We start from the raw sequence: 20,814 nt of genomic DNA on the forward strand, positions 1-20,814 counted from the left end.
ATATGAATCTTACACATTAATCTTACCCATATATAACTTAGTTCAATTTCCTATATTACGTTTTTATTTATCTTTTTGTTGTTGTTGTTGTTTGTTTGTTTGTTTGAAAATTATTGTAAAGCTCAGCATCTTCATCAAGATCCTTTTATCTCAAACGAAATAAACTTCAAGAGTGTGGATATATAATTGAAAATAATTCTTGATAATTACATCGTGATAATTATACGTATATACATATATACGTGTGTACCTTATAATATTATATATACGTTGATTTATATACGTCTCTCATCATCATCATCATCATCATCATCATCATCATCATCAGTAGATCTTGAACGAAGATAAAGCATGACTGCTTAGGATATCTCCGATTTTGAATAATAAGCCAATAATTATAAGGGCTGTGTTCTATAATATATCGTAGATAGGCAGGGCAAAACATTTACGATGAAGTTTTATAATATGTAAAAACAGTATTCAAATTACAGTTTATGCAAATCCAAATCCTTCGCTGCATTCGTGAATCGCCTTGAGTAAATTCGTGCGTAATTTGTCGTATGTCTCATATACAGGCAAATCCAATTGATTGAAACTATAATTCAAATATAATTTATTTATATAAATAATTTTAAATAAATGACTTTCTTTTTTTGTGTTAAATTACATGATTGCATAATCGAATACTAACCATGTATGAGCAGATGGTAATCTATCCGTAGATCTGTCCTCCCGATGAATTTGGAACTTTTGTACACCATTCATTCCTTCTAATGCAGCAAAACCTTGTAAAGGTACTTTAGAAGTTCCAGTAACAAATTGTAAAAATTTAGCTCTATCGGCTTGATCGAATCCACGTAACGCACGCCAAAACCATTGGATCTATTAAACACAAAATATATTTATTAATTAAAACACATTCATGAATTGTAATAAATATACAAACTTACAATATAAATATGAATATTAATTATTATACCTGCAGGGACGTGGCACTGTATTTGTGGTATTCAGTGTTTGCTTTTAAATCTTCGATATCTACATTAGGCAATCCACTGATTAATAATTCCAGTTCCTGTTCATTAAATATGGAAATCAGTCTCTTCGGTATAATATCATAAAAGCCTTCCAGGAACGCAGTTAATCTATAAGAATAGAATAAAATATAATATATAATAATAAGCAAATATTATTATAAAAATTCATTATAATAAAAATTATTATATTTATAATAATACTCACTGTTTACGAATTGCTCTAGTCATTTTCATCTGACATACTAGCCTAATATATTCAAGTTTTGTTTCCTCTGTAACTACTATGTTACGACCATTTGGTATTAAATCTCGAACGTCGTTAACACCAAACTCATTTACCTAAAAACATTTTTCAAGTTTAATATATATTTTTTTTAAAAAAATATATATACTTTATTTTATATAAATTAAATGATTATTTACTTCTGTTGAGAATGTTAACTCGTAACCAAGATCAGCAATAGTGTGTTCGGTGAGATAAACAAGTCCTTTGTAAAAACTGTAATCTTCGCTTTCCATATCTGTATGTTTTACAAGAATTCCAAGTATATGTTTGTAAAAACTACGTGTGAAGTAACATTCCAACAATTTATTATCGTAAATAGCCTTAGCTGTAAAAAAAAGAATGTAATTGTTTTCAGGCATCCTAAAGTAGTTGAACCAAAGAAATAACACACAGTCATGGTTAATATTAGTCTGGATGCTGCATTGGGTTGTGGCAAATGTATTTCTATTATCCGACCATGGTGGTAAACAATCTGAGAGGCAGGGTCTGTGTCATAGCTATTCATCCCCAAGCTGCACCAACAGTTTGTAGGTCGGTATCCCAAACATTTATATCTTTTGTATTTTTTTTTAAGAAACCATATTGTTTTTAATTTGATCTTCTCATTTTTCAGACATACCTTAGAGCTTTTAATCTCCTTAGCAAAAAGTTTCCCAGGATATTTGTGCCAATCAAATCTAAGGAATCTGAAGATAGAGATAAACAATAAGAAAAAGTCTCTTGGCAGTAATAAAGATGAAAGTATTTCGAAATCTAAGTTCCGCATCAAAGTAGGAACAAGCCGATATTCCTGATTTTGGGATATGCTGTTAAAACTCGATTCATGTGTTCTAAAAAAGGAAAATCGTTGCAAGAACTCACTCAATTCTAACTTGGGCCTGGATTTAGATACACCAATGACGACGTTTGAAGCATCTCCATTTGGTCAATTAATTTCAATTGCTAAATTGGTCGGTTATTAAACGAAGTAGTCAATTAATGACAAACTATTGCGACTTCTCTTTTGATCTCCATTGGATTGACTGAGTCATTTATCGTCGACCAAGAAGGTAATAAACTATAAAAAACTGAATTGAATAAAGAACAGAGTGTCGCTGCACCAGTAAGGACATTGAGATTGGCTGTACAAGTATTAACCCAGTAAACGTTGAAGAATGGCCTGGAAGATGCTACAGCACTGTTGCTAATTTCGCACTGTCCAGACCCAACTAGACATGGTACAGATTATTATAAATTTTAATATTAGATATATAATTATGAAAAATTAGTGTCTTCTAATTTATCTTTCTATTTTCTATTATATTTCCCATTATTTCGAATAGATACTGAATTTACTCTTAGAAGGACGCAATGGACATTGGCAATATGGTCTGTGAACACCTAAATGATTTAATGACAGAACTTAAAGTTTTTAAATCGCGACCTGAGCATAAGAATTCTATCGAAGAACAACCATCGACTATTCTGTGGAGGTGGACGTGGAATTCTTTTCGGACAGGTAAGTAATTTTATTTTTCTTTTTTTTTCACAATTCTTACATTATTAATTTTCGCTTTTTATATATATATTTCGAGATTAAAATTTGTAATATTTATTTGAAGATTTACCAATGAAATGTGATTGTAACGGCGCCAAGTAAGTCAAAGCTGGAGCGATCTCCATTCCATCGATGGCTGCTCTTGTCAGTAAGACCTCTAGTCAGGCATTCTTTTTAAGAATACTTAAAGTAATTGCCAGATTACGGGATCGTGCGTTTAGCAACATACAAAGAAAGCAGGTATATATCAATTTACTAATGCTATAATTGTATAATCTTTATGTAATAAAAATTCTATAATTACATTTCAAACATATGTATTCTAATTTTATTTAACTTACCAGTACGTGGAGTAGTTGTCTTGTTATGTTCCGAATTAACAGCGTTACTACTTTGCACCGTGTCCATAGGAACATCTGCACAAGAATTATCATCTGCTGAAACATGGCACGATAAAGTATAATCTAATAATAAACAAAATAATAATAATAATAATAATGGAATCTATTGAATGTAACTATAAGTTGATATATCACCTGTTCCTTGATTTTGACTGGAAGTTGCTGCCGCGTCCGTTGTAGGAGCAGCAGTAGTAGATGATGTTGCTGATGTTGTTGCTGGTGTTGCTGATGTTGCTGCTGCTGCTGTTGCAGCTGCTAATTGATTTACTTAATATAGGAAAATAAAAGAAGAAAAATTATACTTTGTTAAAAACAAGAGATGCAAATTTTTAAAAATTATATAAATTACTATAAAAAATTTAATATAATTATATATTATTAAATTGATATATACCTGCTTTCTTTGTATTTGCTAAACGCACAGATTCCCGTATCTGTACAATTACTTTAAGTATTCTTAAAAAGAATGCCTGACTAGAGGTCTTACTGACAAGAGCAGCCATCGATGGTAATTGGAGATCGCTTCCAGCTTTGACTTTACTTGGCGCCGTTACAATCACATTTTCATTGGTAAATCTTCAAATAAATATTACAAATTTTAATCTTCGAAATATATATATAAAAAGCGAAAATTAATAATGTAAGAATTGTGAAAAAAAAAGAAAAATAAAAATTACTTACCTGTCCAAAAGAATTCCACGTCCACCTCCACCAGAACTAGTCGATGGTTGTTCTTCGATAGAATTTCTTCTGCTCAGTTCGCGATTTAAAACTTTAAGTTCTGTCATTAAATCATTTATGTGTTCACAGACCATATTTGCCAATTCCATTGCTCCTTCTAAGAGTAAATTCAGTATCTATTCGAAATAATGGGAAATAATAGAAAATAGAAAGATAAATTAGAAGAACATAATTTTTCATAAATAATTATATATAATATATATTAAAATTTATAATAATACTGTACCAATTGTCTAGTTGGGTCTGGACAGTGCGATAAATTAAGCAACAGTGCTGTAGCATCTTCCAGGCCTTCTTCAGAACAACTTTTACTGGTTAATACTTGTACAGCCAATCTCAAATGTCCTTCTGGTGCAGCGACACTCTGTTCTTTATTCAATTCAGTTTTTTTATTTTTATTACCTTCTTGTCGACGATATAAATTAACTTCAGTCAATCCAATGGAGATCAAAGAAAGAAGTCGCAATAGTTTGTCAGTTAATTGACTACTTCGTTTAATAACCGACCAATTTAGCATTGAAATTAATTGACCAAATGGAGATGCTTCAAACGTCGTCATTGTATGTTCTAAATCCATGCCCAAGTTAGAATTTGAGTGAGTTCTTGCAACAGATTTTCCTTTTTTAGAAGCACATGAATCTAGTTTTAACAGCATATCCCAAAAATCAGGAATATCGCTTTTTCCTACTTTTGATGCGGACTTAGATTTCGAAATACTTTCATCTTTATTACTGCCAAGATCTTTTTCTTTATTGTTATCTCTATCTTCAGATTCCTTAGATTTGATTGGCACAAAATATCCTGGGAAACTTTTTGCTAAGGAGATTAAAAGCTCTAAGGTATGTCTAGAAAAATGAGAAGATCAAATTAAAAACAAATATGTTTCTTTAAAAAAAAATACAAAAGATATAAATGTTTGGTATACCGACCTACAAACTGTTGGTGCAGCTTGTGGATGAATAGCTATTACACTACCCTGCCTCTCAGATTTTTTACCACCATGTCTGATAATATGAAATACATTTGCCCTACAACCCAATGCAGCATCCATACTAATATTTAACCATGACTGTGTGTTATTTCTTTGTTCAACTACTTTAGGATGCCTGAAAACAATTACATTCTCAATTTGTTTCATATACTTTTATGGAAGTATATATGCCTGATAGGAAAATAACAAAAATCATTTCTTTACCAATAGTCTGATGAAGTGGCAGGAGGAGGCAAGCTTTTTCTTTTGAATTTTCCACTGAAATCTGTAAGTATATCTCTAGATTCGTCATTACTTCTCTCCATGATACTAAGTAAGGCTTTAACTACCCATTCTCTTGTACTGCCATGATAACAAAGATTTCTTATCACTCTGTGAAGTCTGAGTGTATTAATTTTAGGTTCATCGACAAATAGCAAGACCAACAAACATGCCATCGATTCGTGATCAAGTAATTGCCTTCCTCTTAAACGTAATCCTGCTCCTTGATGTGTTATAGCAGTATCTCCTCGAGGATTCCATGATCCCCATTGAGCTCTCTGTGGTACTGCATGAATGGCATATCGCGCACCACCTCCTCTACCTACTCAAAATATATTATATTGGTTAAATATTATTAAACGCAGTTTTTTCTTAAAATGAAATATTATATTTCTTGAAATCTTCAATAGATTAATTTGAATAATTAAACGTAAGATATATAATTACCTCCAGCGGAACTTCTCAATATGCTCGATAAAGCGTTATTCCCTTGACTAACATGACTAAGAAATCTCTCCTGCATCATATGTCGATTACGAGCTTCCCATTCTCTGCGCAAATTTTGCGCTTCTTGAGCTAAATCTGGAGGTAGAACAGATATTTGCGATTCTTCCATATCCGTAAGGATCTATAAGAGAATAAATCAAATAAAAAATAATAGCATATAACGATATAATTTCCTAATTTAATTATATAAAATTAATCAAATGGTAATAAATTTACTAACTGCTTGTCGCAAGGAAGGTTGTAAATTTTGGAAGAATGCTGCGGCATCGACAGGATCTTCCGGATTTGCCGAAGCAGCCGCATGTCTTTGTTGTTCCAACCTTTGTTGGGCAAGAACTTCTTCTTGAATGGCTGGTGGTAACGCAGCTAAAAATTCTGGATTTACTTCAACCGGTCCTGTTAGTTCTTCTGCTGCCGAAGCTTGAGCGCGTTGTCTTATGCGCTGTAATCTGCGTAATAAAGTAAATTATATATATATGATACTACTACTACTATTTATATTTAATTAATGATATTCATGTAATTAATAAATCATTCATTTTCACTTACCTCAATTGTTCTGCTATTACTTCATCACGCATATCTTCTGGTAAAGCAGCTAAGAAGGATGGATCCACACCATCTGGCAACTGCTGTTCTTGCGATGGTTGTTGTGATTGTTGTTGTTGGCTTGATGTTTCTGGATGCGTGCTTTCTGATGTAGAAGAAGTTGGATCTTGACTGACGATATTTGCACTAGGTAATAAATCAAGAATGTTTTACAATGTATATACAATGATCACAAAGATAATATACAAAATAAATATAATATAATATCAATCTTTGATTCTACTTACTTTCGTTCTACAGCGGATGGGCTATCATCGGTTAACAGACGTCTAATCCAATCAGCTGAATCACTACTCTCTCTTGAAAGATCTTCATTAACTTCTTGATTAAAATCTACTAATACAGGCGTAGGTGTACACTCTGGCATTTCGTTAGATGCTTCAGTAGGATTTTCCGATTGTCCTATTAGATAAAATATAATATATTAATAAAATTCTCAATCAGAATTATTAATTATAAATATTTTATATTACAAACTAACAATGATGAACATAGTATATTTACTTAGCCTCGAAACTTCAGAAGCACAAGGAGCGAGAACAGAATCAACGATACTTTCAGCAAGCTCTAATGTAGGATTCCAATTAGTAGTATTTCGTGGGTCTCTAGTTTCTGTAGATTGTTCTTCTGGTGGTGGAGGAGGTCGTGGTCTTTCTTCGTCATCCTGTACCGTAACTTCCATTTCTCCAGTTACATCTAAATATGTATAATAATAAACATTTATTAAATGATACAAATACTCAATATGTTTTAACTATAAAATACATAATAATATTATTTTACATATAATACGCGAGATGTGCTTTTAAGCTTACCAATAATATCTTCATCAGGTATGCATTCCTGTCTTCTAGTTTCGACAGTAGCTTCTGTGGCTGTAACAAGTATTGTGTCATCCCTTTGAGACGTTGATGCCAAGCTTCTCTGTTCTTCTGTTGGAATTGTTGTTGACGGGCCAGCTGAAGATACGAAATCATTATCTATTTATGTGTTTTAGAAGAAAATGTTATTCATACTAATTCATCCTATTTCCACTTACATTCGATAGTCTTTGGACTTTCCTTTTCTTCCTTGCCATCTCTCTCATTTTCCCTTTCTGAACCATGCTGCTTCTTACGTTTTTCTTTTCTTTCAGCTAATTCGGCATTTCTATGTTTCTCAAGACTAGGTATCATTTTATGTACAACACCTTTTTCCATGGAAAATAAAATGTTATAATGAAACAAGACGTATTACAAATTTATATGTGTATTTCCATATTTGAACAGATTCTCACCAACACAACAATCCGGCTGAGAATCTCCATCTAATAATTTGCTTTCTTCAATCCACCAATGTAATGCAGTAGGAATGTTATTTAGGGTTGCAGCTAAACTTGGCCCAAATAAGTAACCTGATTGATCCTATAATTAATTTGTTGTGTCATTAATAAGATAATCAATCTCATATTAATATTGTATTTTTCATATATACGTTTGATCTTACTACAAAGTCAATTTGTTCTTCTTCTTGATTAGTAAATATACCAAGGCCATTGTCCATTACAACAACACGCGTGTCTCTAAAGCTAGAAGCTAAAACTTGACTGGCCGATAAAGGAAGAGTCTGTGAAGTTGGGCCTAAAAGTCTGTTAAAATAAAAATAATTAATTAAACAATACTAAATATGTGTGTGTGTGTGTGCTCGTTAAAGGGTTACTGGACTATAAAAGTACCTTTGTAATATTACAGGAGGATTAGGATTACGAGAATTAGATAGTTGCAAATATTGGTATCGGCGATGTCGAAGTACTCGTTGAGCTCTAGGATTTCCACTTTCAAAACTACCTTGAGTTATTAATATTGGATGTGAACTTATTCCTAAAATCAGAATAAATATATTTTTTGTAATGAAACACGTAAACACATAAGATAAACATCAGAGATTAATATTAAATAAAAGATTTATATAGCGGATTAAGAATTCGGATAGAATTTCAACTCGCCATTGCCTTCAGAAAACGAAGGTGGTTCTTCAAATAAACCAAGCGGTAGAGGAAAACTTGTATTCCAGGATAGACCAGGTCGAGTTGAAATAGGTGTAGACGAGACAGTATTTACATTATCTTGATTATCAAGATTATGCTGTATCATGACAACATTGCCACCATCACGTTCTGCAGAGGGAAACATACGAAAGACACCACTACCTTCTCCAACATCTTCATACAATTCTATTCCATCTTCCTCATAATTTGACGAACCTTCTTCTTCTTCTTCTTCCTCTTCCTCATTTTCCTCGCCTAGAAAAATAAATAAAAAATGTAATTTAGATTTATATTAAATTTATTATTGATAAAATGATTGAATTATATCGAAACTACAGATATCTATTTACAAATATCTATTTACAAATAATTAACGTGTTTCTTACCTTCATCTTCCTCTTCTTCCTCTTCGTCTTCGTCGTCTTGGACTTCGTCTTCGTTATCATCCGACTGATTACTATCGGAATCTGAATCAGAGCTCATAAGATCTTCCTATAAAGATAATATTAATAATTATTAAAAAAATAGTAGAAAAAAAATAAAATAATAAAAATAACGAAAGAAGAAAAGCGATGTTACTCTTACGGTGGTGTCACGTGTTGGATCAAAATCTCCTTCCGCGTCACGCATCGCTAAACTTTCATCATCAATATCCATCGGTCTATGCGATCGAGACGATTGTTCTTCTGCCACAGTAGAACCATCTCTGGAAAACAGCACACTGCTTGATTATAAGCATTGCACAAGAATTAATTTATTATCTGGGTTTCTTAATAATTCATATAATAACAAATGTATAAAATATATTTTTCAGTTAAACACTGTTCATATATTTGAATAAAATCATATATTATTACCTTTCAAGAAGTTGATCCATGATATCTTCCAAAGCAGCTTCATCTCCCTCTTCGTGCACATGACTTTCGGAAGTTGGTTCTAAGCTTTCTGCTGTTACTGAAATATCATGCTCGGTGTTTTCCGCATCTTCGATGGTTTCCTCGCCGACAGCATGAGTAGTTTCCGAAGTTGTAGTACCAGTTTGTTCTCCGATCGGTTCCTCATGAACAGTTCTATTTTTTGGCTTGGTAAATTTATTAATACCACCTGGCATTGGTTGGTTAATTATACGAGATAACGTTTCGAGAGGTTTCAAAGCCGCATTAATAGTACCAGCCATATGTGGGCTCGAAAGATCGAGACTATGTGGAATTTTAGCTAAGTCGGTTATGATACCTTTCTTAAGCATAATTCTAACAATATAATTGACATTATTATATTGATGAATTTTTAACGATGCTCTTAGCTGTGGCGTTAGCGGACAACTATCAATCATGGTAGAAATCAAACCGATTAATAATTGCAATTGTGAATGTTTTTCCCCGCTCTCTGGAAGTGCTAATGTTCGTGTCAATGCAGCTTTTACTTCGGTTACTAATGTCGTCTGTACATCAGGTGAATGATTACATGATGCTATTGCTGCTATTAGCGTACGTGCCATGTTATTACATTGACGATCACTGGAATTTTCTGGTAACATTGGCAAAAGTTTATCGAGCAGAAATGCAAGAGCTGTAGTATCTTCAGTAACTAATTCACTCTGACCTGCTCTATATACATGTTCAGTAATAAGACTAACTATTGCACCGTAAGATCTAACAGCATCAGCTAATGTCTTTAATATCGCAGACTTGGCTAATAATGGCTTCTTCGCTTCTTCTGATTCAGCTTTACCATTATTGCTCACATCTGTATATATTTTAAGAGGTATTATTTGTGATACTTGATCGTCATCGTCAAGCGGATCGTTCGTTGAGATCGCATTACTTCTGAGTACATCGCGTCTTGAAGATGAGGAAGATGCATTGCCAGTTGCCGTGGTTGAATGTGTCGTCTTTTTTTCAGGACTTCCAGTTGGTGTTGCAGATCCATCATCGGGTAATATAGGAACCGGTTTGATTAATGCATTCAAAAGATCGCGAACAACACCAATAGAAACTTCTTCTATCATTGGTAATGCTGGAGAATGAGTAGGAGGCAAAGCTTTGACGACTAATCTGCTATCAATGTCATCCCCTATAATAATATATATTTTGTTGTATATAAATAAAATCGTCTCTCTAATCAATTTTGCATCTTTCGAATTACAAAAAGAGAGTCTAATACTTACTTTTTAATACATTAATATCAACCCTAAGAATATTTTCACAAACTTCTCTGTAAACTTCTGGATTGCGACATACCGCACTGCTTATTTGACGAGTCATAAACAAAATTTCTTTGTATGCAGGAGGAATATTACTTTGTGTTCGCGTGCGTATGACCTAATTAGAAATAATAAGATTAGAAATATACTAAAAAAATCTCAAATGATTTAACACACGTTTCATATTATTTAATTAATGAGGGGAAAATATATAAATAATACCTTTTCCATAGCAAGACGTAAAATACGTGGTTCTTCTAATGTATGTCTTATAAGAAGTGTACTAAGATTGATACATCCGATGAAGGTACTAGACTGAGTCATTTCAAGAAGCAATTTGACACCACCCTCGCGTGCAAATACTTCTGCATTCTTATAATCCCTCGTTAAACGCAAACATACTTTCATCAAGGCGTGAAGCGTATCGCGATCAACTGGGATAGCTAATAACTTTACACAAGCACTGAAAAATATTATTAATAAATCGTTAATATTTCTTGCAATGCCTCTGTTAATGAAATTATTCATTGAAAAAAAAAATGAAATAAAATTTAGAACTTACCGTACGATACTTGGTGCTATACTAGGATCTAAACCTTGTACAACAGTATTACGTTTTTCTTCGACTGGACTATCATCGGTATCCATATTAGAATCAGAACCAGAACCACCATCTTCGTTTGTACCACTGTTGAAGTTAAAACCCATAGTAATTGGTCTTCTATTGTCACTTTCCTCATTTACTTGAGTCATGCATGAAAATGTTATTAAGTAACGACGTCTGCTACATGTTATACGCACATTGGGCTCACCAGCCCAGTATGCCTCATTAATAATTCTATTATTCATTGGCGAATAAAGAGTCCATTTTCCGGTACTTAAATCGAACCACTTCCACATACAATTTGTAACCTAGTGAAACAATTGATTAGAAATATTTCCACATAAAATAAGTGTCTTTTTTTATTTATTTATATTTTATCGTATCATCTAATTACCTTGTGCATTAGTTGTTTTCTTTTTGTAAGAGTTCCAACTTTTTCTAAACGATCTATTAGCAATAATAAAGGCGCGAGCCATTTAGGAGTTTTGACGCAAACTGCACCATCTTTACTTTCCTTTACGATCTTGTTCTTATTGGCTGTAAGCGGTCCTTCGCTCATTACAAGTAGCTTCACAAGTTTGTCTAACATAACGCACTCCTCAACAATTCGAGCACAAGGAACCCGCATTTCTTGGAAAGTACCCTATAATAATTTGAATGATAAAAAAACAAACAAAGAATACAGACGAAAGCAAACAAAAGGAAGATCAATAAATCAATAATATTTATATACCAACCTCGAAAAATAATGTATAGAGATAAATACGTCTTGATACTTTATTAGCTTCCTCGCACTCTACTAATCTTGTTCCAGCATTTTCATCTTGACTTTTAGTAATGTCGATTAAATAATCGACTAAGTCACCAATCTATCACACGAATTATTGTTAATATTAATTAGAAATTTATTTCAATAAGTATTCCTTATCATTAAATAGATATATACATTACCTCTCGTATTAATTGACGTAACATATTATCTCGCCACTCATCCCCATTTCGTTTAGTAATGGTTACCAATAAATCACAAATTCTATATACTGTATCAGGCATAAGATCCAAAAGATTAAGACACTGCGCTAGAGCATTACGAGTGAATTCATCTATGCTCTCCGTTAATGTTGTCTCTCTGTTGTCAGATTCTTCAGGTCCTGGTGTTTTTAATGTATCGGTATCAGCGAATGCCATAGCAAGAACTTGTGATATATCTTCATCTTCGGTTAATTCTAATTCCATAGTAACGACACGATTTGGATCACTCGATGGAGCATCCTAATTATAAACATACACAACAATAATCAAATAATTGTTCCTTTTTAATTCTATACAGATAATTAATAAATTATGCTAAATCTTACAGGTCTTCGCAAAGTAGCAGGATTTGCAAGTAAATATTCCGTTGCTTGTTCAACAGTCATTGTATGTAATAAAGCTTCGATGCAATGCGCTCTACTAAAACCCATATCCATCAATTGCCTCAAATGTTCCAAATTAACATCGGCTTCTGGTTCATCTCGTCTATCTGATATTGTTCCAGTTCTACTAACAGAACTGGTGTTACCACTACCACTAGCTGATACACTTTCGTTATTTTTTTCTCTTTCAGATCGTTCCTGAGGATTTTATTAAATTATTGAGAGATATAGATCATTCGTTTTATTATTTAAATATAACAATCACATCGATATATTATCTTCTTCAATATTTTACATCATTTACCTTAATTATTTTTTCACCACGTAATATATGCCGCAAGATCGATAATATAGATTCGGTCATACGAGCTCCATAATTTTTTAATGGCTTTTTACCCCACATAAGCATCACAGCTTTAAATGCTTTCTGTAATAAATCAAACGTTCCATGATAAAAATTTCAGGAAAACCATATAAAACGTGTAAATAGTTAGTAACTTAAGTAATATTACCTTATGAATATCTGTGAGATATTTTATTGGATCGAATACCTCATACCTATCATACATTCCTGTACATTTAGAAGATACTACATGAGGTGAATCTAAAATTGCTTTAGGATTCACCATTTTCTCAAGAAGCATAAGCCAAGCATCTAAAAACTCTCCAGTTCCATCAGGTAAATTAGGATGCTCTAATCCTTCAGTTAATGGAAATTGTGTACCTCCTGACAATGCCCATTGGAAAGTACTGAAATTATAAAATGAAAATTATAATATTAAATATTTTTATTATATTTATATTTATAAATTCATTGCATTCCGATTATACTTACAAGAAGAACGCATTTTGTCCACCCAAATGGACAAACTTTTGAAGCATCAAATGATATGGATGTCTCTTTTCGTCGAATAACATTGGAGATGTAAATCCCACGGAACATATTAAGAATGTCAATTGGAATTTTGGAATTGGCGATGGGGGTAATATTTCCCAAGACAGACCACGCGTTAACAAACAATTCAAAGCAGTCGCAACACTTCTTGCTGCTTGGGAAGGAAGAGCAGGAGTCAAAGGCATTTGTTGTCCTCTTCTTTGCCTTATAGGTGAACCCATGCAAAGCTTTAAAAAATAATTTCATTATAATATATAACATTTATATAATTATAATAATATATATTAAATTTACAAAAAAAAGATTAATTAAACAATACCTTAACAAGTAGACCAAATAATTCAGCGAGTGCTCTGCCTAATCTCGATGATGCGCCTAATAATGGCTTAATGAATTTCAGTTGATGAGCATTAGGTGAGGTCCTTCCAGCACTTGTACTTGGCTTATCATCAATCTATAAATTTTGCCAATATTTTAATGTTATAATACTTACGTTTTGTTTTGTTTTGTTTTTCCTATGATCTATGTTCATCAATTTATAATTACCTCCATGGGTATAGGTGGAGGATCAGTGCTGAGTGCTTCCATTGCAGTTGTCATTCCATTACTGCCTATATCAGTGGAAGAGCCAGCACCAGACCATGTAGAACTTTCACCCTCAGTCTAAAATAATAACATTAATGTTACAAATTTGTTAATATACCAAAGTATACTGTTAACTTACTCTTAATTCAGGTGGTATTAATTTGTCCATGTCTTCTTTTCCAAAATCGCAACCAGCCGGTATAATATCTTCGCTGCATAATGCAAGTAATAAAGTACTTTCCCAAACGAGAGACATGTACAACTTAGATAAGCCTTTTAAAACTGTTAAACCTAGGTCAGATCCCCAATGATTCATAGATAAATTTCGAATCTCGCTTTGACTCGTTCGACAAACGTGAACAAACATTACAATATATCCATGAGCTGCGTTCATAGCGTGCAACAATGGAGTAGCTGTATCACTTGTGAAAGCAGTTTCAAGATTCGGAGCTGAAGCCAATTCGTGTAATAAAACAGAACCAGCAGGTGATTGCATGTTACTACAAAGAGGTTTTAATAAATTCAAAACTTCATTTAATTGTGACAATCCTGTTTTAAGAACCAAAGGTTCATGAGCCAAGTTCTATAAATAAAAATGACAAATTATAAATAAAAGATTTGAATTATTAATAATTAATTATTAATGTTTAATATTTTAATGTATTTTTTACTCAACATACCAAAATACTTTTGCATACTGAAGCTACTGCTTGAGCTGCTTGAGCAACAGGATAATCTACGGGTAAATTTGGTAATCCTAGAATGGAAAGAAGTGGTACTAGTCCTTTTTGCGCAACGAATTCTCTGCAATGATCATCCGTTGAGTTGTTACTCAATATTGCATCGACAAACTTCATAACATTTTGAATATAATCGACCAAAGCAATAGGTGTTTTTTCTCTTGGTTGAGGTGGTGGTCCAGGTTGTGCAGGAGATGGAGATGGTTGTTCTTCTCGTTGAGGATGAGAGCTAGTACTAGCTTCTTCTTCATCCTCTTCTTCTTCGTCACTACTACTACCTCCGCCACCACCGCTACCACCTGCCGAATCTCCGACACCAACGCCAACTGATTGGCCTGAAGATTGACGATTTCCACATCCAGAATTTGACGGAGAATTATCTGATTTACTAACACCCCGCCAACATATGTATCGTGGATCGCAACCAAGTACGCAAAGTTCTTCCAGCAACTATGTATATCAAATATTTTATATATTTTATATATTTTAATTCATTATCATTTATATAATATATTTATCTTTATTATAATGACATGATAATAATAATAATGTACCTTAATAATTGCAGAAATAGCATCAACCTTTAAGCTTGGCTGATGTCTCATTAATTCATCCATAGCATTACCTAAATTAGAAGCTGTATCACCAAGTGGATCGGCGCTTTTACGCCTCCGCATAGCTGATAAATAAACTGGTGAGAGAAGTACTTTGAATAATCGTTCAAAGGGACGGCGTTTGACAAATGACTCAAGACCACGTTGATTCAAACAAAGTGCACTAAATACATTGGGTAATGATCCTAACACTTCTCTAGTTGCTGGTACCTAAATATAAAAAGATCATTATACATTTTTATATTTACAAATTTCAATGAATAACTTCATTACATTTATCGCGTTCAATAAAAATCATTTATAAATACAAGTAGTACTCTTACTTCTTTAATAAGAAGAGCATGTAATACAACATCTGTTAAACCATTATCCTGTAATGATGAGAGTAATGATGGTTCTTGGAAAACGTACACTGTTACAACATCGGTTGCAAGTAAAAACAATGAAGGACCATAATATTCAGAATTGCTTATAATATGTCTCAGAGATGATGGTAAAGTCCCTTCCATAACATGTCGAATACTATCAGAGAAAGCTGCATCTTGAATAGCTTTTTTAAGAAAATTTAACATAGATTTTAAAAGTGCAGCACGTTGTAACAAACAAGTTTTTCCAGTCTTTGCAGCGGAATAATCGGGCAATTGTTCATTTTTCTCATCTGCTTTATTACTCATATTTTCATCTTCTGAAATTTCCATTGGATTTAATGATTCATCACGTTCCTCAAATGTATCATTTATCCGACGTGACGAAGTTTCTCCTTCTCTGTCTATGGGTCTTTCTTGTACAGTTTGTGGATTTTCTTCATAAAGTTGTGGTTCTATTTCAAATGGTTGTTCTTTTCTGCATACATTAACTTCCATATCAAGTCGATTAATAAAGCTACCCAAACCACCATGAGCTTGAAATCCTTGCATATCAATATTTGCGATCAAATCTATTACACGAACAGCTCTAGTACCAAACTGTAAATAAAAATGTTACAAATCTTTAATAAAAATTAAAAAAAGATTTATGTTACATCATTTGAAAGAATGTTTTAAATAAACAATACTTAAATTATTAGGTACTTTTATATTTTACATACCGTTATATGTTCAAGTTCACTTCCAGGCCAATTAATTATTTTAAGAAGACTTTCCATCATACCGCAACTGACAAGAGCTTCTGCTCCTGCTTCGTAACTAGCAAGATGAAATAAAAAGCTGAATAAAGCCGTTGCCAGTGGCAATGGAAATGGTTGTCCATCTGCTTGCGGTGATGTTAATGTTGTTATGCAAGTGCGAATAAGAACCGGTAAAAAGCCATGATATGAACTGGCGCCAGTCACATCGATGATCATATTTAATCTTGAACCAGGTTTTCTATAAAAATAAAAAAAGGATATGAAATATGCATAACTTGTAAAAATATACAAATATATGAAAATATTCATGAAATTAATACGTACTTTGGAAAATGTGGATTACGATCCAAATGTATAATACTAGTTAGGGTACGTAATGCTGCAGCCCGAATTTCAACAAGATGGGGGAGTGGCAACTCAAGTAATTCAACTAATTCCTCAAGAAGTCCAGCATGTAAGAGACTGTGTGCATTTTCTTGCAATGCATTGCTATATACTAATACAGATAATGCTTGAAGACGAGCTTGAACACATTGCAAACGCCTACGATAATCTGAGAAACTATGGGCCAGTCTAACATGTGTCAATAAAGCCATCTGAAAATGTTAATAGAAATAAATTATTTGAAAATCATAAACTGGGATATTATCCTGTAAGTACTGATAATAACAAAATATACCTGACGATCCTGGGGTACATTATAAGTATTCAATAAGCTATTCATTATTTCCGCTGGCGTTTTACCAAGTTTATCTACAGTTTCTATATGTATATACGTTGCATAATTTGTTTGACCAATCTTTTTTACACTATTTGATGTAATTGCACTTTCTGCTACAGTTGGATTTTCAGCATAGAATTCAAAATGTAACGTTGTAGCACTCGGTGGGAATGGCTAAATGAAATAACAGTAAAACATTTAAAAAATATTGAAAACTAATGTTATTATTTACATTAGACTCATGAAATTAATGTGTATACCTTTTCTGGGAATTCCTTACAACAAGCTGCTAATCCAAAACCATTTTCTTTACCACCCCAACTCTATAAAATTGAATAAAATCATATTAAAGTAATTATCACCATCGCATAATCATTATGACAAATTATTTATCTGATATATATTAATACTCGATCATACTAACCTCTGCTAGATGATTGAGTCTGCTAAGAAGTGCTTGACGTTTGTCACTATTTAAACGAGTAATAAAATTACTACGTTTACTGAACATATATAAAAGATTTAATACGCCAAGAACCACATGCATATCACAACTTGACAATAATGTTATTAGATGTTCCATACTGTTATACAGATGCCGTGAAAATGAATGTTCAATTAACAACGTAGTAAAATGGAGAACCCATAGAAGTAATTCTTTTGCCTGCAAAAAAAAAATTACTCGCTTTATCTTTATCCTCGTAAAGAAAAAAAACAACAGAAATACATTATACATTTCTAGTATCGAATATACCTCTGCATTTTGAGGCAAGTCACACGCCAATTCCCATGGATTATCTGAGCTTCTTGCCGTAGCTTCCTCTAAAATACTATCGCTGAGATCCAAGACATCGATCCAATGAAATAGTTCACATTTTCCAAAAGTCCATGCGTCTATTTGTTTAAGCTCCTCTAACAGTTCCGCATGAGAGCAAGACCGTAATTTACTTATGAGGGCTTGACACTCGGCTGGCTATAAATTAATATCAATTTTATTTAACAAAACATGTGTCTTCTCTCAAAAGCTATTATTTCTTCAATTTCTTTTTCACTTAAAAAGAAATTATTTTATAGATGAGTATTATTACATCATCTATTTATATAATTCTTTATCTTTTATTTTCTTTATGTTGCACACAAACATACACATACATATACACTCAAAGACAATTTTTTTTGCAAGAATAAATTTTTATCTCTTTCATCATATTACTGCATAATTTACATGACATTATAAAAAAGTATTTAGAATCAACTATTTCCTATTCTTTACAGAAATTGATATTAAAAGTAACCTAGATAATACTAAATAAATAAAATTTACTTACAACTTCCGAGGTGCACTTTTTCAATCTGCTTCTGTCGATCTTCATTTTAATATAATTTTTGCAAAATCTAATATCTGAAATAAACAAAAGTACATTTGTACATCTCTTAATACTATAAAAAAAAATATAAGAATCAAATAAGATACTCCTTTTTTTCTCCCACGTTTAATTGGTAGAAAATTAATTAAACCATTTCAAATTACTTTATTAACAAAGTGCATATATGCATCATAATATAATTTCTAATTACGAACTTTCACCTATATCTATGAAAAAGAAAAGAAAAAACTGTTAAATGCTTGTTGGTGTTATAAGACGATACTGAGGCAAAAATTCGAACGATGACTAATTTTTTATCTTGTTTTTTTTCTTTTTTTTTTAGTTATACTTAATATCGTCTACATTTTTTCGTAATATCAAGAAAATTCTTATTAGTAAAATCACGAACCGTGTCATTTTGCAAAGTCATCTGTAACATTGTCATAACCTAGCTAACATACGAAAATATATAAGATAAACAGTGGAACCATCTAACTATCATCCTTTGGACTATCATACGTTTGACAAACGCCAATTATAAAAAATTTGGTTTTAGACCGTAACGATGTTCTCTCGCATGACAACAAGGAAAGCAATTTCGTACTCTCTCTTTCCTCTTTTCTACCCCCTTCTTCGTGTACATACTCGTTCTCTCTTTCTCTCTCTCTCTCTCTTTTTCTCTTTCTATCTTTCTCTCTTTCTCTCTCTTTCTATCTGTCTGCCTTTGTCTATCTATCTATCTATCTATCTATCTTCGTTCCTCTTTCTATTCTTTCTTCATTTATCACTAGATCTTTAACACTATATTTCTATCTCTATCTCTTTCCAACGAGGAATAATATAACGAATGAACAACACAATCAGAGGACGTTGTCTTCTCTCACCTAACTTTTAATCTCGTCGATGACACCGACTCCTACTCGTATCGTATCTCTCTCGTTTTTATTAACGCTTTCAACGTTCTTGCAAAGATTATGATGTGACACGTGCATCGCGCTCGTAACGACTGTAGAGGAAGAAGATTTTCACCGCAACCAATGGCCTCCTCCTGAAGCACCCTATGGTGCTAACCTGATCATCCACTACCACCACTACCACATTACCACACAACTACCACCACCTCCCTTATATTATTATCCTTTTTCCACGACGTACTACTGCTCTTCAATTCGAAATATCGACGAAGAAATAAGTGTGGAGGAGAAGAAGACGATGATGATGAAGAAGAAGAAGAAGATGGCAGAAGTAGAAGAAGAAGAAGAATAAGAAGAAGAAGGGCAAATAGAAAGAAAGAAAGAAAGAAAGAACGGAAAAAAAACTAACTATAACGGAAAAAAGAAAGCCTCGATGGATAATAAATGTTTCAGTTTGATGATAAGTTCGTTTGACTTAACGTCATTTATACGATTTTATTATCGTATTTCTCTATCATTATAATGTATATATAATATACGAAATAAAATTGAAAACGTCGTCGATTATTCAAACGCACCGATTTTCCTCTATCGTTGAGCACCAATTGCACTGTCGATTACCGCCATTTTACTGAAGCATTCCACGAAGGATAACCGTTTCTTGTTTCCCGTCCTCTCCCCGAGCCTCTCTCGCACTTACAGAATATCTTAATTCGTTCTACAAAAAATGATTATTTCTCTACACTACACTGTATTCTCAAAAATTACTGTACGTGTTATTGCGTCTTGAATACACTACCGCACTGGGAGGAGGGGGAGAATGACTCGCTCTCGTGGCGTACAAATCTTATACTTAATACGATCACAACAGTACACACGCGCACAAGCTTCCAAAGTGCCTTCAAGCACAGACTAATCGCCGCCAAGCTGTGCAAAGAGTGTTTTAATCAACTATAACGGTTCGTTCATCACACCGTAGACGTAGAATATACTATTTCGGGAACATTCTTCGTAGAGGCCAGCCGCTGTACGATATACTTCAAATTTTTCCCCTATAAATAACTAGGGACATTTCATTAATCGGAAAATGATTTCTTTTATTTGAACTCTCATGTAGTCGATTAAAAGAAATATCATTTATTTTCAATTCATCTAATCATTTTTATTATTAAAAGTTTCATTAATTTTTTATTGAATAATGTAAATTGTTTTAAAATTTATTAGATTTAAATGA

General features: G+C 32.8%; 1 protein-coding gene and 1 long non-coding RNA gene across 2 annotated transcripts; one reads left to right on the plus strand and one right to left on the minus strand.

Moving 5' to 3' along the window:
* Positions 1-444: 444 nt before the first annotated feature.
* LOC122518623 (E3 ubiquitin-protein ligase HUWE1) lies at positions 445-20,585 on the minus strand. Its single transcript, XM_043637671.1, has 52 exons — positions 20,159-20,585; positions 18,628-18,701; positions 18,054-18,272; positions 17,724-17,963; positions 17,560-17,622; positions 17,258-17,473; positions 16,903-17,174; positions 16,540-16,816; positions 15,776-16,417; positions 15,393-15,662; positions 14,779-15,288; positions 14,238-14,681; positions 14,060-14,176; positions 13,833-13,967; positions 13,454-13,740; positions 13,131-13,368; positions 12,923-13,045; positions 12,562-12,816; positions 12,155-12,475; positions 11,941-12,072; positions 11,598-11,846; positions 11,162-11,511; positions 10,822-11,062; positions 10,564-10,717; positions 9,254-10,469; positions 8,976-9,120; positions 8,783-8,888; positions 8,355-8,651; positions 8,085-8,229; positions 7,856-7,997; positions 7,647-7,773; positions 7,410-7,559; positions 7,186-7,329; positions 6,875-7,066; positions 6,598-6,772; positions 6,311-6,496; positions 5,982-6,210; positions 5,702-5,882; positions 5,198-5,579; positions 4,932-5,108; positions 4,229-4,847; positions 3,943-4,118; positions 3,656-3,837; positions 3,397-3,528; positions 3,202-3,297; positions 2,311-2,531; positions 2,196-2,265; positions 1,461-1,648; positions 1,243-1,376; positions 980-1,145; positions 692-882; positions 445-595 (listed from the first exon to the last, which is right to left on the minus strand). The coding sequence occupies exons 2-52, from the start codon at positions 18,670-18,672 to the stop codon at positions 493-495; spliced, it is 12,072 nt and encodes a 4,023-aa protein (XP_043493606.1). The 5' UTR covers positions 18,673-18,701; positions 20,159-20,585; the 3' UTR covers positions 445-492.
* LOC122518591 lies at positions 1,812-1,971 on the plus strand. The gene is made up of 2 exons (XR_006304113.1): positions 1,812-1,854; positions 1,937-1,971. It is a non-coding gene; the product is annotated as an uncharacterized LOC122518591 (long non-coding RNA).
* Positions 20,586-20,814: the final 229 nt, after the last annotated feature.

The sequence above is a fragment of the Polistes fuscatus genome, unplaced genomic scaffold (assembly GCF_010416935.1).
Source record: "Polistes fuscatus isolate 324 unplaced genomic scaffold, CU_Pfus_HIC Scaffold25, whole genome shotgun sequence".
In the NCBI taxonomy this organism is placed as follows: Eukaryota; Metazoa; Arthropoda; class Insecta; order Hymenoptera; family Vespidae; genus Polistes; species Polistes fuscatus.